At 43.2% G+C, this 23,346-nt stretch overlaps 2 protein-coding genes across 2 annotated transcripts; both read right to left on the bottom strand.

Moving 5' to 3' along the window:
* Positions 1 to 22: 22 nt before the first annotated feature.
* LOC125893014 (cytochrome P450 11B, mitochondrial) lies at positions 23 to 13,485 on the bottom strand. Its single transcript, XM_049583419.1, has 9 exons — positions 13,031 to 13,485; positions 12,745 to 12,900; positions 9,738 to 9,952; positions 8,239 to 8,442; positions 7,956 to 8,131; positions 5,514 to 5,680; positions 2,378 to 2,456; positions 2,080 to 2,295; positions 23 to 374 (listed from the first exon to the last, which is right to left on the bottom strand). Exons 1-9 carry the CDS (start codon positions 13,360 to 13,362, stop codon positions 264 to 266), a joined length of 1,656 nt encoding a protein of 551 aa, XP_049439376.1. The 5' UTR covers positions 13,363 to 13,485; the 3' UTR covers positions 23 to 263.
* Positions 13,486 to 13,950: 465 nt separating this feature from the next.
* On the bottom strand, positions 13,951 to 23,126 carry si:ch211-81a5.8 (uncharacterized protein LOC560648 homolog). The gene is made up of 4 exons (XM_049583421.1): positions 19,950 to 23,126; positions 18,810 to 19,230; positions 17,536 to 17,623; positions 13,951 to 15,841 (listed from the first exon to the last, which is right to left on the bottom strand). Exons 2-4 carry the CDS (start codon positions 19,055 to 19,057, stop codon positions 15,623 to 15,625), a joined length of 555 nt encoding a protein of 184 aa, XP_049439378.1. The 5' UTR covers positions 19,058 to 19,230; positions 19,950 to 23,126; the 3' UTR covers positions 13,951 to 15,622.
* Positions 23,127 to 23,346: the final 220 nt, after the last annotated feature.

Here is a 23,346-nt window from a genome sequence, read left to right as displayed (position 1 = left end):
GGCCACAGTGAAGACAACAGGATGAGGAAATTATACTTTATTCATCAGCACTATGAATATTTGGGCTGAATGCAAAGTGTAGGAGGATACAAAAACAGCTCAGTATAAGCCTCCGCGAGGATCATCAGAAATATGGGTGGCATGTTGGGAGATTAAAACAGGCTGCATTGTGTGCATGTCAAATGTTGATGGCATGAGTCTCCTCAGTGTGTGTGTGTGTGTGTGTGTGTGTGTGTGTGCGCGCGCGCGCGTGCGTGCGTGTGTCAGAGTTGGCTGAAAGTGATCCTTGGCGGAGTCTCAGGCTGGAGGATGAGGGTGCATGTGGTTTTGATGTCCTCTGAAGACGACACACTGAGATGGAAGCTCAGCAGGATCTAGACAGAGCGGGAGGAGGGAGACGAAGGGAGGATAAAGGGAGGCAGAGGGGAAAGGAGGTGATGGAGGCGTGAAGACAGGGTGGGAGGGAAGGAGCAGAGCAGATGATAAGGAGGATCACATGTTATACTGAACAGCAGTGGTGGAACATCAGTGAATCTACTCAAGTACAATTTAGGTGATTTGTACTTTACCTAATAGTAGTGTTTTCATTTTATGCTACCCAATACTTCAGCGCCACTATAATTCAGCGTGAAATATTTTTAATCTACTACACCCCTTTGGAGGGGTCGACCCTTAGCTTGGTAACCACTGGAGTAAACAATCTAAAAGTATATAAAGTGGGGATGTCAATAATTAACCACTGAGAATAGTTTTGACAGGTTACCAGGGGTCTCATTTAACTTATAAAAAATCTTCGACAATTTCTCTAACCAAGCTTCCACCTCACCATCTGCATAACCAATTTCCTATCTCCAAACTGTTTATAAGCATGGGTCAAAGTTTCTTCCATCAAGTCTGTTTTTATAGATCACAACTTTTCTGTAGGAGTTGACATGTGCCTCTTTCAGGCCTCATTTTGTGCATATGCTACGCAGTGTTAATAGATGAGACCCTGGGTCTCCAGCAAATTTTTCCCAGTGGTCACTTGTAGTATTACAGCAAAAAGCCCATGCAGCCCAGAAAGGATTCTCCTCATAGGCCACCATTTTAAAAAGACATTTGTAAAGCTGTTGACAGACACCATAAACTGCAGACAAGGTCAAATATAGTTCAATGGTGTTCATTATGTTTTTAGTTTCTGATAATGACTTTAGCTGTTCTTTTATCTCAGACATCAGCTGATCTGATTGACAGATCAGCTGATACAGTCGCGTCACAACCACCACCAAGTGACATTTCTGAGGAAGGAGGAAGTTTCCGCCGAAACATGTCAAGGTATGTAACATCCTAACACATGTCTGAGATAAAAGAACAACTAAAGTCATTATAAGGTCAAATATGAATCATTCTTTTGTGAATTCTTGAGCCATGGTGGTTTTATGTTTGCAAAACTTTACTTAAGTGATTTAAAAATTCATAACCTCATCACAATGTAAAGTCTACAAGCCGAGCGGGCGGGGCCAGTGACAAACACTACTGTGTATATTCAGTGGGCCCCAGACCACAAAAGTAAGTTTGGAAGCTAAAAAACTTTTTTTCGGCATACACACCAGACAAGCTACTGCATTAAGAGAACAGGTGCCACCTTGCCGTCTGGTATCTTGTCATGATTAAAATCTCTGCTGGTTATGCATGTCAGTCTATAGGTTTATTTTGCTACTCTTCAGTTCACTGAGTCAGTTAATGGTTGTCCTGCTATCAAAAGCAAAATTAACAGAAACTTACATCCCTGATAACAAGTATTTGAAATGTACTCTACTTCAACCGGCTATACAGTGAAATGCGTCGTATGCTGTAAGGTATTAGTATCAGTGCTTACTTTTACTTGTAATGAAGTATTTTAACACTGTGGCACTGGTAACTTTACTTCAGTAAAAGTTGTGAGTATTTCTTCCACCACTGCTCAGCAGGAACTGATTAAGCTTGTCTAATCTTCTTTCTGTCTTTCTTTCCTTATAACTCAACATCAGCCTTTCCAATTCTTGCATCACATCCTTTCTCTCCAACCTCCTCCTCCTCCTCTTGTCTGCCAGTACTCACATGCATGAGTAAGAGCTGCATCTCGTTCTCAGCGATCCTCCTCCCGACACATTGCCTCGCCCCGAACCCAAACGCCAGGGAGCGAAACGCCCCTGCTCCCTCTCCTTTTTGGCCTTCCTCTCTGCTGCTGCCCCACCGGCTGGGGTCAAAGCGCAGTGGATCCTCAAACACATCTGCACTCCGTCCCAGGGGATACAGACAGGCCTGGACCATGGTCTGAAGGGAGAGTCAATGACTATGAAACACAGTGAATTTACCTGAGTGTATTTGTGTGCAGAGTCGCGGTCTGATCACTCACCCCGGCAGGTATGTGGTAATTCTGGAGAACAATATCTTTGATCGGATACCGCTGCACTGTGGTCCCCACTGGATATAACCTGCACACACACACAAACAGATTCCTGTTTTGTAGATGTTATCTTCGACTTCTGACTCAACACTAAAGTCAGGGTTACTGCTAATCAATTCTCATTGTTGATGAAAACACTTGTGATGGAAACAGACTCTCAAAGATCTTTTCCAAAGGTCAGAGCACCATCTTTTTCTTGATGATATCCTCTTGATCAGAGGGGAAAACTGTTTTTGTTTGTCTCCATTTAACTCCATCACCTCAGCTAATGCATTAAGTGTATAGCTTGCAGATCCTCAGATGCCCCAGATGTCCTTGGTCCAGTATGTGTCAGCTGAGGCCTGCATTACTGTGTTATCTTATGGCCTTATCTCATTAAAATCTAAATTATTTTAAAGGAGCACTGTGTAGGATTTAGCAGCATCTAGTGGTGAGAATTGCAAATTGCAACCAGTTGAAATTTCTCCCATGTGCCAAGTGTGAACTCCTGGTTAGGATTCCTTCAGTGTTCATTGTTCAGGAGGTTTTTTACCAGAAGCCGAATTATCTGCAGAGGTCTGTTCTTCTCCAAAACAAACACACATTAGGCCCGTTTCCACTGAAGAAGTTCCTGGTACTATTTGGGGGACTACTACAGGAACGTCCTCTCGTTCGGCCCTCTCAACCACTGTGTCTCCACTGAGAGAGCGGAGTACGAGGAAGGTTCCTGGAAAGTTATGGGCTCTGGATGTGACGTAATCGTTGTGCGACCATTTTGACTGGGGCGACGTAGGGACGCTGTTAGCCAATAGCGGTGTCTGTAATAACTCACTAAATGGCCCCTGAAAAAAATATTTTTTTCAGCGGATGTCTTAGTTACGGGGGTGGTTCCTGCGGTGGAGACACGCACCAACGGCCCTGGCCCCGTAAAATTACCCCCAAGTTCCTGCGGTGGAAACGGGCCTATTGTGATTTCAACTAGAAAAAACACAATAAAGCAGTTTCACATTACAAATTTGTGTATTTCTGACGCTTTTTGGCTCGTCATAGAGGGGCTGCTAACTATGGTGGCCACCCTGAAAATGCGACTGGCCCTATCGAAAGCAGTGCTGGACTCATTACTCTAAAAATTTAATTTATTACTCATTACACTTTTCAAAAATAATAATATTACTTATTACACCCTGCCAACAGTAATTCATCACACTACTCATGATATTAATTTTCTGTTACACCCCATAAAATTGGTAATTGTGTATCTCCCCAAAATTAAGATGTGTGCCTCCTCTCTTCTATAATAAATGGCATTTTGACGGGAGCTTTACTTGTTGTGCAGATTTTATATATGTTGCTTCTGTGTGAATGTCATCGTAATCGCTGTTTAGTGTAGCTAAGGCTAGACAGCTTATTTTTTACTTGGGGTTTTCTGTCGCCTGTGACCAGTGTTTTCCCAAGGTTCTGCCTGAGAGATGGAGAGTCATTCATGGAGCAACATTTCATCCACCACATATCCAACCACAAGCTCTGTCACTTCTTTGTAGCCTGCAGCTGTCCACAAGTAAAATCCAGTTTTGGTTTAGCCAGTGTAGCGCTGAGGAGGGCTCACCTTTGGTGGGGTGTATTTCCTGGAGCTTCATGTTGTTGTCTTCTTAGTCCTCATAGCCGAGGTTCTTCAGACTGGAGGTTTGAGGACTTGTTTTTCACAGTGGAAAGAGTTTTAGTCCGACTACTTGTAGCAACAGTGTACTTGTCATCTTTCCTCCCGACAAAATCAAAGTGATGGGAATATTTCCAGCCTCTAAGGTAAGTGTTTCCAGCTAGCCTGCTGCTTTGTGACGTGCCTGCACAACGGACGATTACTGAAATGAGTCAGCTGATGTGACTGTGACTGTTGTATCTCAAGTCAGAAGTGATGTGATAACAAAAGTAACATTGTAATGAGTTGTTTAGTTTTGGAGTAACTGTAATATTATTATTGAAATTTTATTAGTAATTAGTTACACTCATCACTGGAAAATGTAATATTATTACTCTAACGTGTTACTAGTAATACGTTACTGCTCAACACTATTTGAAAGCCAGGGTTTGGTTTGTCGGTTCTGGGCTACTGTAGAAACATGACGGGGCAACATGGCGCACTTCATGGACGAGGACCTGCTTCCTATGTAGATATAAAAGGCTCATTCTAAGGTAATGAGAACAAAACCATTCTTATTTTCAGGTGATTATACACTAAAGAAAACATACTTATAACATTATAATCCATTTCTGCCAATAGATCCTCCTAAATCCTACACACTGGAGCTTTAAGTATAACAGTTCACTCTTGACCTTGGAAATAGTAGTTTGACAAAACAATCCTTCAAGGTTAGCTTATATGTTTTTTCAGGGGCTTTCATTTGCATCTTCATCAGCCGATGGAGCCTGAACAGTTGTCAGATGACAGATGGCTCTGTTAATATGGAAGCTCCGTAGTGTATTATGATTCTATCCACAGCACCTCTTGTCAGGACAAGACAACGTATCAGTTACTGAGCTCACATTTCAACAGATCCATCATTAGGACAAATAACCACAGTCCATCCACTGATAAGGACTGAGAGATATGATTGAAAGCCCCGGGAAAAGTGTATAAGTGGACTTTGAGTTGGAATTGTTTCATGAAACCACTATTTCCAAAGTCAAGAATGAACTTTCATGCTTTACTTTTGAGCTGATATAAATGAGAAGGTCCTAAAAGTGCCATGGAGAAAAATTATACTGAGCTCACATGTCAACAGATCTGTCTCGATGACAACTGAGCAAACTACTCCACTGATGAAGACGGCTGAAAGCTCAGTAAAAAGCTTTTAGATTCTATTGTGCATGTTCCTAAATAGGTTATTGACACACATATGGTTCACCTTGAGCTAAACAAGATCCCCGCATGTGATTACTGCTTGGTTTCTAAACATATAATGAAGGTGGCATCCATCGTGCACTGTCTACTTGACAGTAACTTGGAGGCAACAGGAGACATCTCTGACACAAACCAGAGATGGTGTACAGACTGTGTGCATAGGTGGCCCACAAACAGTTAAATGGATGTGTCTTGAGTAATATGTACCTGAGAGTCTCCTTGATTGTGCCTTTCAGTAGTGGCGCCCCCTGCAGGGCTTTCTGAAGATCACCACCAGCCTGAGCCCATGACGCCCTCACCTGCTGCCTCACCCTCTCCTGCACCTCCGGGTTCCGGCCCAGCTCAAACAGAGCAAACTGCAGGGGCACCGCTGTCTGCAGAGAGGACAGGATGAGAGGTGATGTGGAATCAGTTAGGGTCAGGTCACACAAACACAAGCCAAGGAACACACACAGTCATGTTTTCATCACTTCAGAGGACAGTACATTGACTTACATTCATTTCCCAGACTCACCATAATGTTGTGTTCATACTACGAGTGACACAACAACAGGCTGCAAGTCATTTCTAATGGAAGCCAGTGACATGAATCTAAAAACCGACGCCCAACACATGTCACTGCGGATGGGCGTGACACTCTACAAATCACAGTTGAGCTGGTCTCAACTCTTGAAATATCGACCAATCATATGTTTTCATTTCATAGCAAGATCAGCTGTCTCGCCCCTTGAGGGAACTTGGGGTGCGGGGACAGAGTTTGAGGAAGACAGTGAGGGAAATGTCAGATGAAGCAATTAAATGTAGCCAGTTTATCTATAAGAGAAGAAATAATGTCAGTTGGGGGCCAGCAGGGGGAACTACTAAACAGGGCACATGACTCCTTGAGATCAGGTGGAGAGATCCACTTCCTGTCAGGAGGAAATCCAGGAAGAGGAAGTATTTAAGTGTGGGAGTGGCCTATTTGAATCCATTTTGTTTGAGGCCATGCGGCAAGGTGAGTGTGTTTGCTGATCCTGTAAGATTATTTAGCTCCTTTAACTTTAGCTTATATTGTAGTTATGCTATGTAGCGTGTGAAATAGAGTATGGTGAATGTGCTAGGAAAGGTAGTATCAGCCCTGCTTCTACCTGGAGCTTGCATGTACAGAGCCTGGGTTTGGTTGAAGGTGGCAGTGCTGTTTGGGCTGAGAAAGCCATGCGTAAGTAAGGTAAAGGAGGTTACTGGGTTGATGCGGGGAGGGGAGCAGTGAGACCTGGCATTAGGGGAGTGTCTCTGGGACGCTAGAGATCACTGTCTAGCCTCCTGGAGGTGTCGTGGGACCAACTAGATGAAACACTGGTGAAAGGAGGTTCCCACCCGATGACCCCAAAGACATGTTAGTTATCACTGCTCACTGGTCTGTATAGTTAAGCCTTGCCATATTAGCTTATCAAAGAGCTTAGGTTTTTCACTGAGTGTTGATCCTTTCTCTAGAGCACAAACTTCTTGTGTTTATTTGAACTCGAGCTGTGATACTGTGTTATTTAGCGTAGCTAGCTGACACTATGCTAGCTTTCTGTGCATTGCGGTGCACACAGGGCAATGAAATGTGCTGTTAAAATGGGACTCAGACATTGAGTAAAACCACAGATATTTTTTAGCCATGCAAAAACTTTAAATGGTGTTCAGTCGGGGAGCTTTGTGGCAAGTAGCAGACCCACACAAGCTGTGTTACGCCGGATTTCCACTGGATGCGTGTCCGTTGCGGAACGGCAGCGCTGGTTATCCGCTGCATGCTCCGCCGTCCGTCAATACCCACCGGCTGCGTTTGCTGTGCGGTGCGGTGCAGCTCCACTGGAAGACATCTTGGTGCACTGCCATGATTAATATCTCCTCGTCCATGGTGTTCACAGGGTGAAATGACTGACCTGTTGACTTCAGGCCTGCCTCTGCCCATTATGTAGTTTTTAAGGTGTAGTGCAGGGAAATATGATCCGCCGTGAACACTACGTACTTTATTTTGAAAATTAACCGGATGTTTTATTGTGTTTCTGTGCACGACTTCCTGCCCCGCACGATCTGCTCTGTGCTGAATTGCTGTGTTGTGCTCCAGCGTCCGGCAAAAATAGAAGTCCTGCGTATCTGTTGCGGAGGGCTCCGGAGTGGAAACACACACATTGACTAGAATGGAATCCTATCGGCTCCGCTGCCATGCCGGAGCGCAGACGCAACCAACACGCATCTGGTGGAAATTGGCCTTTAGTCGTAGCATGAACACAGTATAACCATAACCATAAGCATTACTTGCTTAACCCTAACCTTAGCCAGAGTCTTCAGCCTAGAATGTAATGATTTGCATTATGGGGACTTGTGTTTCATCACCAAAAGGAAGGAGGGCCTCCACAGTGTGACTGTGTCAACAACAGGGTTATGTCCCTACAAGATGAGTAATACACACGAAAACATACACACACGACTGACATTCATTACCTGGAACTCTAACCTTGACCTAAGTCTTCACCCAAAATTTAATAACTTATTATATGGGGACTTGTGTTTTGTCCCTAGAAGGAAGGCCAGTCCCCACAATGTGACTGTATAAACAGATTTGTGTTCCCACAGGATGAGTAATATATGCACACACACACAAAAACACAAACACACACACACCGTGTCGACCCCTCCAGCCATCAGCTCAGTGACGTTGGCTTTGATGAGGTCCAAAGATAGCTGCCCTTTCTCCATGAGTTGACCCAGAACCCCGGTGTACTGGCCTCCAGCTGCTCCAGCCTCTGACCCTCGAGTCTGGAACAGCCGCTGGTACCCCCTCTGGATCCTCGCCTCCGCTGGAATAAGATCAGGACAGGATGTCAGAGTCAGGTAAGATTGGAGCAGAGAAGAGGGATACTGAAACTGATTGAAGAGAGTTTGAGGAACTAGTGAATGCTTGTACCGTGGGTGAAGATGTGATCCCATGCACTGGCGTGCTGGGTCCACAGGGGAGCGCCGATGCGAAGCAGCAGGCGAGGGGGCAAGTAGAGGAGAGGAGGGGTTGTTGCCAGCATTCGCTCCACTGCCCAGATGAACTTCTGGGACTCCAGGGAGGGAGATGAGGAGAAAAGGCCAATACGCTCCCCGTAGATCACATGGCAGCTGGCTAGAGGAGGGGGAGGAAAGCAGCAAGGGTGAGGATATGACATAACTGACGTGTTTCAAGGTGAGCAAAAAGGCTAAAACAAATTGAGGCTAGCACAAGCTGAAACACTGTTTTGAAAAATATTTTAAACTAGTGAAGGCTTTACTGAATAATAAACTGCAGGTTGACAGTTTTTTAAGGAGATTATAAAACCTCCTGACTCATTTCTTCATGTTTTAAATTTAAGCTTCGCAGGATTACATGGCACTATGGGTTGAGTATGTACCAAAATGAAGCCCAAAAAAGACCTGTTTCTATGACAGCAAGAAAATATTCTGTTTTTCAAATCCAGCTCCACACAGAGAGATTTGTTTTCTGAGTGCATACGCTGCCTCAGAGGAGCTACTTCTCCTATACCTGACATCCATCAGCTATCAGACATGTTCGTATTATATTAACCTCACATCACTGACTGGAATAGAGTTTCTTGCAGGTCTATTCCTATCCTGGCTTAGCACCTGGCTTTCTGTGATGTGGTCCCATTAGAAGCAGACTAGCATGACTCAAAGTAATCAGCTCTCCCCCCCTTCGCTCTCTCTTGCTCTCTCTCTCTCTCACACACACACACACACACACACACACGGATGCGTACAAGTGCACAGCGCGCTGAGTCACACAAGCATTCACACTTGTGAATGTGGCATGTTGCAGATAGGCTCATGAAAGGAGCAGAGCCCGGCAAAAGAATGCTGGAGCTTTGATCGCCTTTGTTGGTGTTTCTATTTTTAAGGGCGCATGTTCTCCTCGACCTCCTACATCTGTAAAATGCTAACGACAGATCAGCCTCGGGTTAAAATGAGACTGGTTCTGGAAAGAGGTGAGAATATTTTTGAATTAAAATCAGACAGAGCAGGAGCAGTGAGATATTAGCAAGGGGAAAGTTTTCTCAAGATTTAAAAAGGTGATGTTGCAGATTGTATAATTCCTCTGACGTGAGATGGCGTCACAGCTGACGTCAGCATTTGTGACTCAACTCAGAGAGATGAATGAAAGCTGTCAAAAGAGGGAGGTGACATTAATCCATATTGTCCCCTCCTCCAGGACTTCGTTGTCAATCATTGCTGGATGAAAAGTAGACGTGACAGTTAAGAAGTGGGATGTCCCCATCACGCCCTTACCCTTTCACACCTCTCTATACCTGACTCACTTTTCCTGGATAGAAAAGCAGCCAGGATTCTGTGGCACTGATGTGTATGTGTTAATGAACGACCGTGTAATCACACATGACAGATCACTGGAAGATGATGATCTCTGACCTTCCAGTGCGAAGCGGAAGAGGTCAGGACTGGGATCCATGGTCAGACTGCGTTTCCCCTCCTCGCCTCTCCCCTCCCTCTCCACCTTCCCCCGCAGCATTCGACAGAAATCCATCGCAACCTCATCAAGCAGGGGGAGAAAGCGCCTCACAGCCGCACTCATCATCACCTCTTTGTTGAGCAGTAGACGGTCAGCTCGCCACTCCTCACCGTTCCTGTGGAGAGAAGATTTGCAGCGAGGCATTAAAGTCGAGCCGCTTCACTTCTGCTCAGTCATTGTGAAGAAAAGAGACTGGGTTGGAAAGAAGAAATACTTTTCTAAAAGCCTATGTGCTGTTCCGTTACTTAAATATCCATTAGGTAGAGGTTCTGTGTCAGAGTCTGTGTGCCTGTCAATTTGTGTCTCCCCTTGCCTTAACCTGAACCTGAACAAAGCCCTTCTGTGATGCTTTACCTCTACACAACTTTACTTTTAGCCATCCAGTTCTATGTGCAACACTTAGCCAAAACCTAACCTAAGACCATGGACAGATTAAGAGATGATGCCCCCCCCCCCAAGCAAAAATACCAGGCTGAAGGAAAAACAAAGCTAGTAGCCGCATGATTTGCAGTCTTTTTGAGTTTCTTTGTGGTCATTCTGCAGTTGTTTTGCATCTACCTATGGCTGCTTTGCATCTTTTTTTAATAATTTTGTGTCTCTCTGTGGTCTATTAGGGACAAAAAAATCAGAATTATCTCTGCCCTCATTGCTTTGATTTCGACTGTTGCTCTTCTCAGTCCCTGCTGGATTTCGCCAACACATTCTCACTCCGACCTCATCACATATCGACGTTTGGTCATGGACCTTCCATGTTCAGATACAACATGAAAGCTACCATGGGTACGTTGGTTATTGATGTTCTGAGACTCCGTGTCAAGTTATGCCTGATACACGCATTGTCTTCTTTTGAGATACACTTCCATTTTAACAGGAAATTTACTGTTTACATACAGTCTCTTTCAAAATAAATGCACTACATCAGAACAACATTGCGAATTGACGATTTTTTTTCCGGCAACAACTAACACACGTGGTTGGTCTTAGGCAACAAAAGCATGTCATTAGGTTTAGGAAGTGTTTGGCTTATAAACTCACAGGACGCAAAAACTATAACGGCAACCAGCCGCGTATCATGCTGACGTGGAAGGATGACGTTTTTGTCAGTGTCTGACGCCGCAAGTCACTGCCCAAGCGTCGGATTTAGATGACTTCAGAGTGAGACTGGGTTGATTTCGCAGCTTTTTTTAGGATTGTTGCAGCCTGAAATGCTTGATTAAACAACAGCTGCTCTAAAAAATTGCGATGCTTGTTGCAATGTTGTTAAGTGTGTGTTGCTGTTTTTTAAATTAAACTGCAGGAGCAAGTAAAGAATTGCAAAACAGTAGCAATACTGTCTCAGATTCTGAACCCTTTATTATGATATTCAGCCTTTCCCACAGAATTATAATCTACTTGTGATGGCGGGGGGGCAGCCACAGCTGATTGTCAATAGACACATTAATAGCCATTGCATGGGTTACGTTAACCGTGTGATACTAAGACTGTGTGTGTGACTCTGTCCCAGACATGGACCTCACACTCCTGCAGCAGCAGTCATAGGATAAACAGAGAGATAGAGAGGAGGGTAAGGAAGGGCTGAGCAAATTATTACGCTGCGTGCAGCTCTACAATAGAATGAGATTTTACACGTTTTAAATAGTCAAATTTGCCAGGACAAAATTGCAAGGAGAATTCATGGCAACTGGCTGAATTTATGTTAATTGTTGGGATCGCAACATTGCAACATCCTGAAGGGACTGTCTTCTACACCTCTTTTGAGTCGACCAACATTATAAAATGTATGTTTTGAATCCTCCCAGTGGTAAAACAAAACAGCAATCCACGGCATCCCTCGCTGTGAAGAATGGGCAGAAGGTAATGCAGGAAATGGCAGAGTTTTCTGCAAACAAAAACTTATGTCATCAGAATAATTTCAAAGATGCTTCAATCACATTAATATTCTACATATAAAAGGTTTTAAAAGCTGCATCAACAACAGTAAAGCAGAATACTTCCCCAACTGATTGGATGAGCAAGAAGATGATGGCACAAGTGATTAGATGCACTTCTTATACACACACACACACACACACACACACACACACACACACACACACACACACACACACTTGTTTCCCTCACTTCCCAACTGCCATAAAACTCACAGAAGAAGAAGGGGCAATGGCAGATGTATGTGTATGAAGCAAAAATATATCTCTTGTTATTTTCTGAAACAAGGTGGGCAATGTGTGGTTTTTGTCCAGTGCCAATATTTTTGTTGTGATGTTATATTCAGAAAGTTTGCAAGGCAAGTAGTATTTCTTTGTGCTTTATTTTAAGTGGAAAAATGGATTCAATACATTAAAAGAGCTTTGGATGACGTTGGATTTAATTTGGTTTTTGTAGTGAAATGAGGAGTTGTTGTGTAGAAAACTCCTAATTCTTTCTTCATCCATTGCTGCACTTTCAAAGTAAGTGACTGGTATAATTTTTTTAGAAAGGGTGTCCAACAAAAGTCCAGCTCAAAGCGTTGCACTGCATCACATAATAACATCAAACTGGCACTCGCTCGTGTCTTATTTAGTTAGGACAGTGTTAGAGCAAATATTACAAAAACAAATAAAGTTATTTCTTTCCTGAACATTTCAGGGATAGACTGCACATGTGAAACGGGCTTTACATGCATACAATCATTCTCTGGAGACTTGTTCTAACCCTTAACCATAACCACCACAGGCCTAACACAACTATAAACCCGACCTTAACCTTAACCCACCTAAAATTTATTCAACAAAGTGGGGACTTGTATTTTGTCTTTAGAAGGAAGGCAAGTCCCCACAGTGTGGCATCTTCAGCACATTTTCATTACATCACCACAACGTGAGTAACACACATTTGTACAGACGTGTGTGTGTGTGTGGGACTTACTTGAGGAACACTCCTTTGCTGTGCTGCCGTGTCTCTCGGTGTGTTGCCCAGGGCTGCAGGGTCATCCGTCTGGGGTGCAGGCCCTCTGAGCGAAACAGCTCAGCGATGTCAGATGGCAAGATGATGTTCACACTGCTGTGGGTGCCCAAGTGCTCCCTTCACACACACACACACAGAAAGACTATGGTGTAAACTCACATGCATTACTGCAACATAAACATATTGATGATCAAAACACTCTCCTTATCTAAGTGTCAGTGGCACACGTAAGGTAAGATAATGCTACCTGTAGATGGGGCCGAGGGCATTAAAGGTCCTCTCCATGTGCTTGTGGAGCTGCCGGAAGCGATCTTCTCTCCAGAACTTCACCAAGTTGACCCAGCCGCTCCTCCCTGTGTGAGGTATCTCCTCAAAGCGCCGCACCCCTCCATGTATACCCTTCTTTCCAACACCTGTACTCTCAGCTCCTTTTCTCCCCTCCAGCTTTCCATGTGCCACCGTCCCTGCTGCCGTCACACAAAGACCTCTTTGTGGTGCAACACCACCGAGCATATTTCCGGAGCCACAGGGGCCCCGTGCTCTGACACCCACAGTCACATGGACGTTCATGCTCCTCATGGTCCAAACGAGATGTGTCCGTCGGTCTCATCCAGAGTTGTGACACCGCTCCTTGTTGTTTCTGCAGGACCAATTATTTTCCTCCGTCATCCTCAACCACAAATCCTTGGATGTGTTCTACCGCTCTGACGAACTGATAGCAGACGATGATTTATGGATGTGAAGATCAGAGTTCAAGAGAATCACAACAGAGCCCAAATGTCAGGCTGATCTAGTACACACACACATGCACACTCACACACAGAGTCGTGTTTCCATCACTTCAGAGGACATTACGTTGACTTACATTCATTTCCTGGAGACAAACCCTTACCCTAAACTTTCCCCTAAATTTTAATGATTTACATTGTGGTCACTTGCATTTTGCCCTTATAAGGAAGGCACGTCCCCACAATGTAACTGTGTTAACATGTCCCCACAATATCAATAATACATGTATAAACACACACACATACACACACACACACACACACACACACACACACACACACCACATAAAAGCCAAATGAGTGAGTCCAGCTCATCAAAGATGTCTTTATTACAAGGTTTTTGTCACAGCTAATGAAGCAAAAATAAAAATGCCTACATATCAATTTGCTTTGAAGTCCAGAAGGTTTTGTGTTGACTTTTGGGTCTCTGCTTCCTGTTGTATAAAATCCTTTGATTAGGCAGCGTGACACTATTTACACACCAGTATTAGCTCATAAAAACTACAAAAGAAACTTAGGATGTGCTTTTAAACCCAATCTGACACTGGAGCGCTGCTATTCGAAGAAATAGTGTTGTATTTCTACATGAATTGACAAAGGGTACATTCACTCCACTTGGTGCTTTGCTGCTACATTATAACTGCACTCCAGATTTACGAACAGTCCGGTTTGTGCCATAGCACTCTGGCACTTGGAGTGAGTATTTCCGGATGCACCCTAAAATAGTGCTCCAGGAATAAGTCTTAGCAATTACCACCGCTGGTTCCCTTGTCTAAAAGTCAGTGGGCTTTTTGAATGGGTTTTTGTTAGATGCCTGAAATAAGGTCTGTGGTTCACACAAGCTGAAGAGACTCTCACATTTTCTTCTACGACATAAAAAGAAGATTTTATGTATCTTAAAAAAAGACAGTTGCTAACAAGTAGCTAAATGAGACCACAGAGTGTTATCATGACAAATGCTACTCTACAGCGACGTGCAACTGTGTTGTAGTTTGTTTATAGCCTAGCATTAGCTTTACTTTTGATGATTGCATTTAGGCTTTAAAAAAGTCATAAAAGTGGTGTTCATTTGTGAGGAGATTATCTTGCTGAACAAAATGTGTAAGTATCATTTTTTCACTTTTGTTTCCCACATATCTGATTCTCTGAAATAATCCAAAATCCAATGGAATAATCCCATTGGTTTTTTGATGGGAGAACCAGGACGACGCTAACTTTCATGTCGACCTACAGAAAAACATTATCCCTGGAGCACTCTGTAGCTTAAAACATGGCTCATTACAGTACAGTTTATATACAGTACATGTGATACAGATCAAAGATTATTAACAAAGTAAAACAGTTTTCATGGTTACATATAAAATGATTATATTAAATGTGATTATTTGTGTGAATGTGTGATGAAATGTGAACGTGTTGCCCTGAGGTCCCTTACTTGTGTATAGATCACTCATGTGGATCTATATAATTTAGAGAGACGTGACAATAAGAAGAAACTAACTAAAGTAGTGCCTACATTAAATAATACATAATATAAATAAGTATTTATTATAATCACAAAATGAGGCTCTAAATGGGATGAAACTGTTTTACAAAAAATGTGACAGCCTCATTGTGGATGTCATTAACAAAAGTGTACATGTTTTAACTGATATAGTTTCCTAATAAAACACGGTATTGAGTCATTATTCTAATAATATATATCGTTATTGTGTCATCAGTTGAAATAAAACACCAATTCACTGACTGGAGTTTCACGTAGATCACGTCTCTCACCCCACTTTAATAAATATCTAGTTCAATTTAAGTGAGATAAAAAATTATCTGGCATATTATTATTATTGCTACGTAAAAGACAAAAAAAGACGTACAAAAGCAAAGTCTGAATGACATGTTTGTGTAATAGAGATGATTGGAGTGAGTTTGTATATTGATGTACAATGGTGAAGTTTATGTATGAGCAGCAATCATGTACGAGGGTCACCTGCTGTTTCCCTGTACTACAATAATCAGAAGGCAGTGTAAGATCAGCTCTGTGATCACATTACTGATCACATGACTTTACAAGTTGCTGGTGTAGGAGGAACGGACGTCTTGCTGTGTTTCCTCCCTGGGAGCGTCGTTGTGCCGAAGCTGAGGCCTTGGAAGGCACTCAGCAGGTTGAAGCCACCGTCCTTGGTTTTGGTTTCAGGATGAATGATCTTCGACAGCTCGTGGGGGAGCGACACTCTCCCTCCTACAGACCTCAGGTGGTTTGTGTCCTTGGGACTCTAATCAGAAGATATAAACAGAAGAAGAAGAGGGTGAACATGTGACAAAAATAACTTCATGTTGATGACCGAAGGTAACTCTGTATTTGTCTACATTACTTATGGCCCAGTCTCACATAGCCAGACCTATCTCTCCACAGAGCTGTGTCAGAGCCAGAGAAAGGTCTGGAAGCACTCATTATTCTACTAGGAATCAAAATCATCTTGGGCAGCAGTGAGCTCAGGACACAGTGATGGTGCTCTTGCAAAATAATGTGGGGGAAACTTGTTTTGGTGGAACATTTGTAGGTGGGGAGGCGAGCGCTGTCACTAAAATAGCTCTGGAAAAAGAAAACACCACAAAAGCCAGTAACAAGACATGTGTCGACTGTGATTCAACTTTTACTGATAAAATAAAGACAAACATAATATGATATTTGGTGTCCTAGAGATGAAGCCTGACTATACTTTAGCTCTGGAGGAGCCCAATGGACCCGTTGAAACCACACACGATTTGCTGGCTGTATGTGGCTCTTGCAAAACAATATGAAGTTATCACAAAAGCTCGTATGAAGTGAAATAGATCTGTAAATCGGTGCAATCCATGTCACTCTTACATGCCGCTGACAAGGTAAAATGGTGATGCAAATCAGCTCCAGCTGGCCATGTCAAAAAATGGGTCAGCATCGGGGATGAGAGTCCTGTGAGACGGAGTTAGGGATTGTTCAAGATGCATTCACAAGTTGTTTTATTAAGTGTAGATCTTAACGACAAAGAAGAAAGCAGATATGTCTTATTGAATGATCCACATCTTTGTCAAAACTTGTCCATATAGTGGAAGGAGGGAATGAATGCTGGCCTACACTTGGAGATTTGGAAAATTTCTAGAGGCTGGCCTGCATAACTCCATAAAAGCTGCACAGTCCCCTACATTGATTTTAACAATAGATTTTTTGGTGCTTGCTCCAAGAGTCCCTGCTTATTATGTGGGCCTGCACATCTGATATATAGAAGTTTGCTTTTTCTGACCTTTGAGTTACAGTGAGTGAAGTTTATAATATTGTGACAACATGTTATGATGGCGACAGCAAGATTAGCATGCATGCCTGTATTGTAATTAAACTGAACTGAGGATGACTCTCCCTCACGCATAAAATATACATCAGTAATAGCCTAATTGTACGCATCATCCATGATGATGAAGTTACAGAAATATTGAAATGTGTGGCAAAAGTAGCTTGTTGTTAATATTTTACCCCACAAAGTTTCACAAATCATGCTTTCAGGGGAACTCATGTCTTAATAAAAGAAGCAAAGCTCCCCATGTACATAATGTAAAAAAAAAACAAACAAACAAAAACAGGTAAGTAACTTTTTCAGGTTCATTTAACTATGTTATGGAACAAATGTGGTAAAGTTTGGATGTTTGAGGGGAAATTCAAAATAGATGGAAATCAGTGTCTTTGGAAATGGACATGAGCATATTGATGCTGGTCTGAGAAATACTGGAAAAAATATTTGTGCAGAGCTGGTTTGTAAATGGTTAAATCTCAACAACATGTTTTATCTGTCCCCAAAACTTCTCCCTCAGCCTAAACCCTACAGCTCAAGTTTCCCTGAAATCCCTTCATGAGACGTCCCGCTGACTAAAACACAAACTAGAGTAAAAACAAACATTATTTTTCTCTCATTCTCTAACAAAGATAAACACGGACCTCAGAAAGCTGATATTTTTTCCTGAAGTGAGCTCTCATAGCCGCCCTCTCCGCATTCTTCTGAGCGTTCATCGCCTCCCGCAGCTTTCTGTAAACACAGCAGACAAGAAAACAAATACACCTGACTTAAAGCAGACAGGATTTAATTAAAGCAACATCCCTGGCACTGCAGTGACCCAGGTTTGTGACTCAGAATTAACTTGATTCATTTTAGCTGCTCTCTGTAATGAAAGCAAGTGGAAGCAGCTGCAGAAGGCAACGTTATGAAAATGTCACATTTGGAAACAATGTGAATTAAAAGCACATGTCTGGATTCATACAGACAGTGAGTTTCACCTGGGAATTATGAAAAGCTACTTTACTCAGTCTGTCTCATTATTATATTCAGCTTATTTTCGATGCTTCCTTGTTATATGGCTTTGTGTTTTAATACTGTTTGCTTATTATACCGCTCTTTGTTTTTGTACAGTTGACTTATTTTATGTACTTAAATATATATATATATATATATATATATATATATATATGCATGTATATATATTGCTGTGTAAGTCGGGTGACTAAAATCCAATGTCAGGGCAACATCTAATGCCAGTGTCAATTTGACATAGAATAATGACGACAGATGGTGTTAATATTTTGCTGGTTTTAAGTTGTGTTGTAGTAAGTAACCAAAATCTAAAGTCTTACAAACGTCTTATGCCAACATGATCCTGATGTAGGATAATGATGTTTAGTCGTAAGGTATGGAGAAAAAAACAAGGTCTTCAAAACGTCATAAAGTTAATGTCCACACAATATGAAATTTAGATGTCATTAGAGATTTAAATCATCGCCGACCCAATTTTCATTCCAACCAAAATTTAATGCTTTTCCTACGTTAGATTCAGTACAGGACTTTTAATTGTAATGAAGTGTTTTACAGAGTGGTGTTGTTTCTTTAACTTAAAGTTCCAGTGTGTAGGATTTAGTGCCATCTAGTGGTGAGGTTGCACTACATTGTGCTGTACTGGCCCTATCTAGAGCCAGTGTTCGGTTTGTCCATTCTGGGCTACTGTAGAACAACTTGGTGGACTCCATGGAAGAGGACCCGCTCTGTATGATGATATAACGGCCCATTCTAAGGTAACAAAACCACCATGATTCTTATATTCATGTGATCATAAACTAATGAAAACATGAATATTATATACAATTTCTGCCAACTGATGCCTCTAAATCCTACACCGGACTTTTCTTTAAGGGATTTTGTCTTTCAGTGTATGTCCACTTACCTCTCCTTCTCCAGGTCTGCCTGGTACGAGAAGATGATTGGCGGGTCTTTGGGGTGTGATGTTTGGAGAGGGGTCTGAGGGGTCCTCCCCAACCTGTTGCATCCCCCTCTTCCTGCCCCGCCTCTGCTCCTCCTCCTTCTGATCCTGCGTCTGGGATACAACTTCCTCTCCTTCACCCTCGACACACACTTGGTCAGCTTCCTGATGGGCGTCCTTAGCGACTTTTTAACTCTCGCCACAGTGTCCATGATGCACTGCAGCTCTCAGAACGGGAAGGAACGACCACACCACTATTTCTTCGACAGACGGTGGGTGACTATGTAAAGATTTTCTCCTTCACTCATGTTGTGCTGGTCTGACAGAATGAACTCCGGACACACGCACACTCACGTCCTGTGGCAGCAATAACTCTTGGTGAGACCTGCCAAGGACAAGGACATCAGTCAGACAAGGCTCAGACTCAGACACCTGCTTACAAATGTTGCATACACAGATTAATGTTTGTCATGTAGACAGAGAAAGATGGAAACCAGCAACCTGATTGCCAGAATACATGTTGGAATTGTACGTTTCTGCAAACCACGGATACATTGCATTTGTGCAGTATTACGTAGTGTATTGAAACTTTACATTTCTTTGTGATACAACAATGCTGTAGTTAATGTGTGGATATATGTTAAGGCATAAAAAACTTGGTTATGATTAATAAAAGATCACGTTTGGCATAAAATACACAGTTTTGGTGGCATAACCACGGCTGGAACACTGATGTCTCGCTACAGAACACCCGCTGTTGTTGTTTGTTGGTCTCTAACAGTGGTCTGCAGTTTAACAGCCGTCTTGTCAAGTTGTCACGCCATCCACCATTTCCTCCACCATCTCTTCAGAACTACGTTACTTTATAAACGTTGATATGATTTGTATTAAACCCACATTTGTAACATATCTGTGGTTTGCAGAAACGCACAATGCCAACATTTTCTTCTGCCGACTGAGTTGGAAACTACGCAAGAACAAAAAGTGACAAACATCAGACTCAAACAGACAACATACAAGTTCTTCTTCAGGCCATTTCCCACTACTTATCCACACACAATATTAACATGGTTTATCATGTTTGCCCAGTCCACAGTTTCTTACCCATGCAGGTGGTCACAGTTGGCCAAGGGCTCACAGCATAAAATCCTGATAAAGCTCCAGCCAGATGGCCTCCGCCGCGACCAGACAATCCCTCTGAGCTTCAGAACAAATCAGAGACGACAAGAAGAAACAACAGAAGTCTCTCCACAAAATGTTGCTCCTGCTCCTTGACCCTCGCAGGAGTAAATTACTGTTTCCTGGTGCAGGTTCTGCTTCTTCTGCCGCACTCCTCCTGACTCGCTCCACTCTTCAACTCCCCCGAATTCTCCTATACAGATTACCACTTAAAGGACTTAATGAGGGGAATCTCGTTAGCCGTGGCAGGTAACGCACCCGATGACTCACGTGTTTGTGATGGAAGATTTAGAGGCACGAGCTGATGTCATGTTGAGCATGCTTTCACAGGCCTGACGTCAGTGTCATTCCTGTCTCAGTTGTTCTCTTACAATGCTGCATTATCTGAATTTTGAGTTTTTGTTAAGGAGCAGTAGAGCACTAACTGTAGTGGGTAGTGCTCTTCAAACTCAGCCAAGTGGGCCACCAGAAAGTCATTAAAGATTCTTCTCAAGATAAAACACATTTTCAGTTCCTTACAAGAACATAATCAGTATTTGGCTGTGTGGATATTCAGAGATGAAGAGATGAGAGGAGCTTTGGGGAGAGGAAATGAAACAAAGGCACACCTGGATGGAGAGAGTCTGGCCGGAGACGGCAGCGTCTGAGTCACAGAGAGAAAAGACAAGATTATTGACAGTTGGACCAATTCCTCCATCAAACAAACAAAAAGTGAATGCTGACTTCATTCCTTTTAATCTCCCTTTTCTCCATCATTATTAAACATTTACCCCTTTAAAAAAAAACTTTATTCATGCAATTGTTTGTACTTATCCATTGGTTTTCTTTTTGGTTTACATTGGTTGTTAATGAACAAATGCAGTTTGCAGATATATGACTGTTATCACAGGGAGAAAGAGTGACTGCTGCAGCATTACACGCTTTACTCTAAGTCTTATGGTGCTATATAAACATTTAATAAATGGTTTACCACACTATAATGCAGCTGTTAGCAGATATATGGACATCAGGGGCATAATAGTGGGGGAAAGTGGGACTCATTACCCAAGGCTCCAATAGGAGGGTGTCCTCAAGCAGCCTGGAATGAAAAGTTGGTTTTGTTTGCAATTTTTATTTCTAAATGGGTGCTACAACTAAATTAAACTGCTAGGATCTGATTCTCTATGCAGCTAGAGTTGAGTGCGTGACTGCTTATGCTGCTGGAGCACCAACATACACTGTCATGTCTTTCCCCAAGAGAGGGAAATCGGGGTTCCAGAAAGAAAGACAGGAAATGGAAAGAAAGCTAACAGACTTTGTAAAACAAAACCAAAATGAATTAATAAATACATAAAAGTTGCGAGAAATAGACATGAATCAGGAGAGGAAGGGTGGGGGGCTACAAAGACTGCTTATCCATAGGGCCCAGAATTTGGTGCTGTGCCCCTGATGGACATTTATAACTTCTCAGACATTCATTCATTCATCTTCTAACCGCTTCATCCTCTTGAGGGTCGTGGGGGGGCTGGAGCCTATCCCAGCTGACATCGGGCGAGAGGCAGGGTACACCCTGGACAGGTCGCCAGACTATCACAGGGCTGACACATAGAGACAAACAACCATTCACGCTCACATTCACACCTACAGACAATTTAGAGATATCAATTAACCTAGTCCCCAGTCTGCATGATTTTGGACTGTGGGAGGAAGCCGGAGTACCCGGAGAGAACCCACGCTGACATGGGGAGAACATGCAAACTCCACACAGAAGGGCTCCCACACCCGGGATCAAACCGGCAACCCTCTTGCTGTGAGGTGACAGTGCTAACCACCACACCACCGTGCTGCCCTAACTTCTCAGACATATTTTATGTTATTATCCATTTTCATCTGCTTACCCAGAGTCACAGGGGGCAAAGCACCCCAAACGTCCCTCTCCTCAGCAACACTTTCCAGCTCCTCCAGATAGACCCCAGCATTCCGAGGCCAGACAAGATATGTAATCCCTCCAGTGTGTTCTGGGTCTGCCCCGGGGCCTCTTTCCAGTTGGATGTGTCTGAAACACCTCTAACCCGAGGCGCCCAGGAGGCATCCTGATCAGATGTTGAACCACCTCATCTGACCCCCTATGACACGAAGGAGCAGCGGCTCTACTCCGAGCTCCCTCACCCTATCTCTAAGGCTGAGCCCAGCCACCCCATGGAGGAAACTCATTTTGGCCACTTGTATCAGCAATCTTCTTCTTTCGGTCACTACCCAGAACTCATGACCATAGGTGAGGGTTGGGACGTAGATGGACCAGTGAATCAACAGTTTCACCTTCCAGCTCAGCTCCCTCTTCACCACAATGGTTTAGCACAGCACCCGCATCACTGCAGATGCCATGCCAAACTGCTGATCCATCTCACGCTCCATTCTACCATCACTTGTGAACAAGACCCTGATCTTGAGGCAGTAACTCCCTCAACCCAGAGGGGCCAATCCACTGGTTTCTGTCAGAGAACCATGGCCTCAGATTTGGAGGTGCTCACCCAGATGAGACTCCTGTCAAGCTGGAGACCACTGCTTGAGACCAACAAACAACAAAACTGGTTGTTTTTTACGGAGACATTAGTGCACTTCCAGAGGCAGCTGTCCCACCAAGGGCGGGTATTTTAGGCCAAAACATGTTCTTTTACTAAACATAACCATGTTTTTTTGTGCCTAAACCTGACCACATGTTAACCGCAGTCTGTCTGTGTCATGATATCATACAAATATAACATATCTGCAAAAACACAATGCCACATTTATTCTGGCAACAGGGCTGAAATATTTCTTGGGGATCTCAAGAGCTTGCACTCGACAATAGTCGAAGTCGATAGGATTTAGAGTTTTGGAGAAAATCAAAGGTCAGAAACACAGACAGTCAGACAGAGACTCTTTGCATTGTGTTGCCACTCTGGTTAGGTGTTTACTGCTGATGAATGCTCAATGGGGACTTAAAGTAAAGTGTCACCCATGTCTATTCTCCTGACTTCGTTTGGGAACATTTTTTTTTTTTTTATATTTGAATGTCTTTGACTCCCTCTATGGCCTGCTCTGATGCCCTGTTTGGCACACACACGCCTTCTGAGCACTTGAAATCCCTCTATCCCTTGTTTCCCCTCCTATTCTTTTCCCCCCTCTGCTGCCCGGACCCCTTCGGTGCCTGACAGGTGAGTACGCTTTAATGCTTTAACAAGATCACCAAGAAAAGCCACGCCTCCTACAGCTCATGTTCAGCAACAGATCTGGGATCAGTTTCTTCATCCATCCACTGGTCCTGTGTCAGCAGTATTTCTCCACAGGTGGGACAAACTGA

This window comes from Epinephelus fuscoguttatus, linkage group LG8 (genome assembly GCF_011397635.1).
Source record: "Epinephelus fuscoguttatus linkage group LG8, E.fuscoguttatus.final_Chr_v1".
Lineage (NCBI taxonomy): Eukaryota > Metazoa > Chordata > Actinopteri > Perciformes > Serranidae > Epinephelus > Epinephelus fuscoguttatus.
This window is presented reverse-complemented; position numbering and strand designations above follow the sequence as displayed.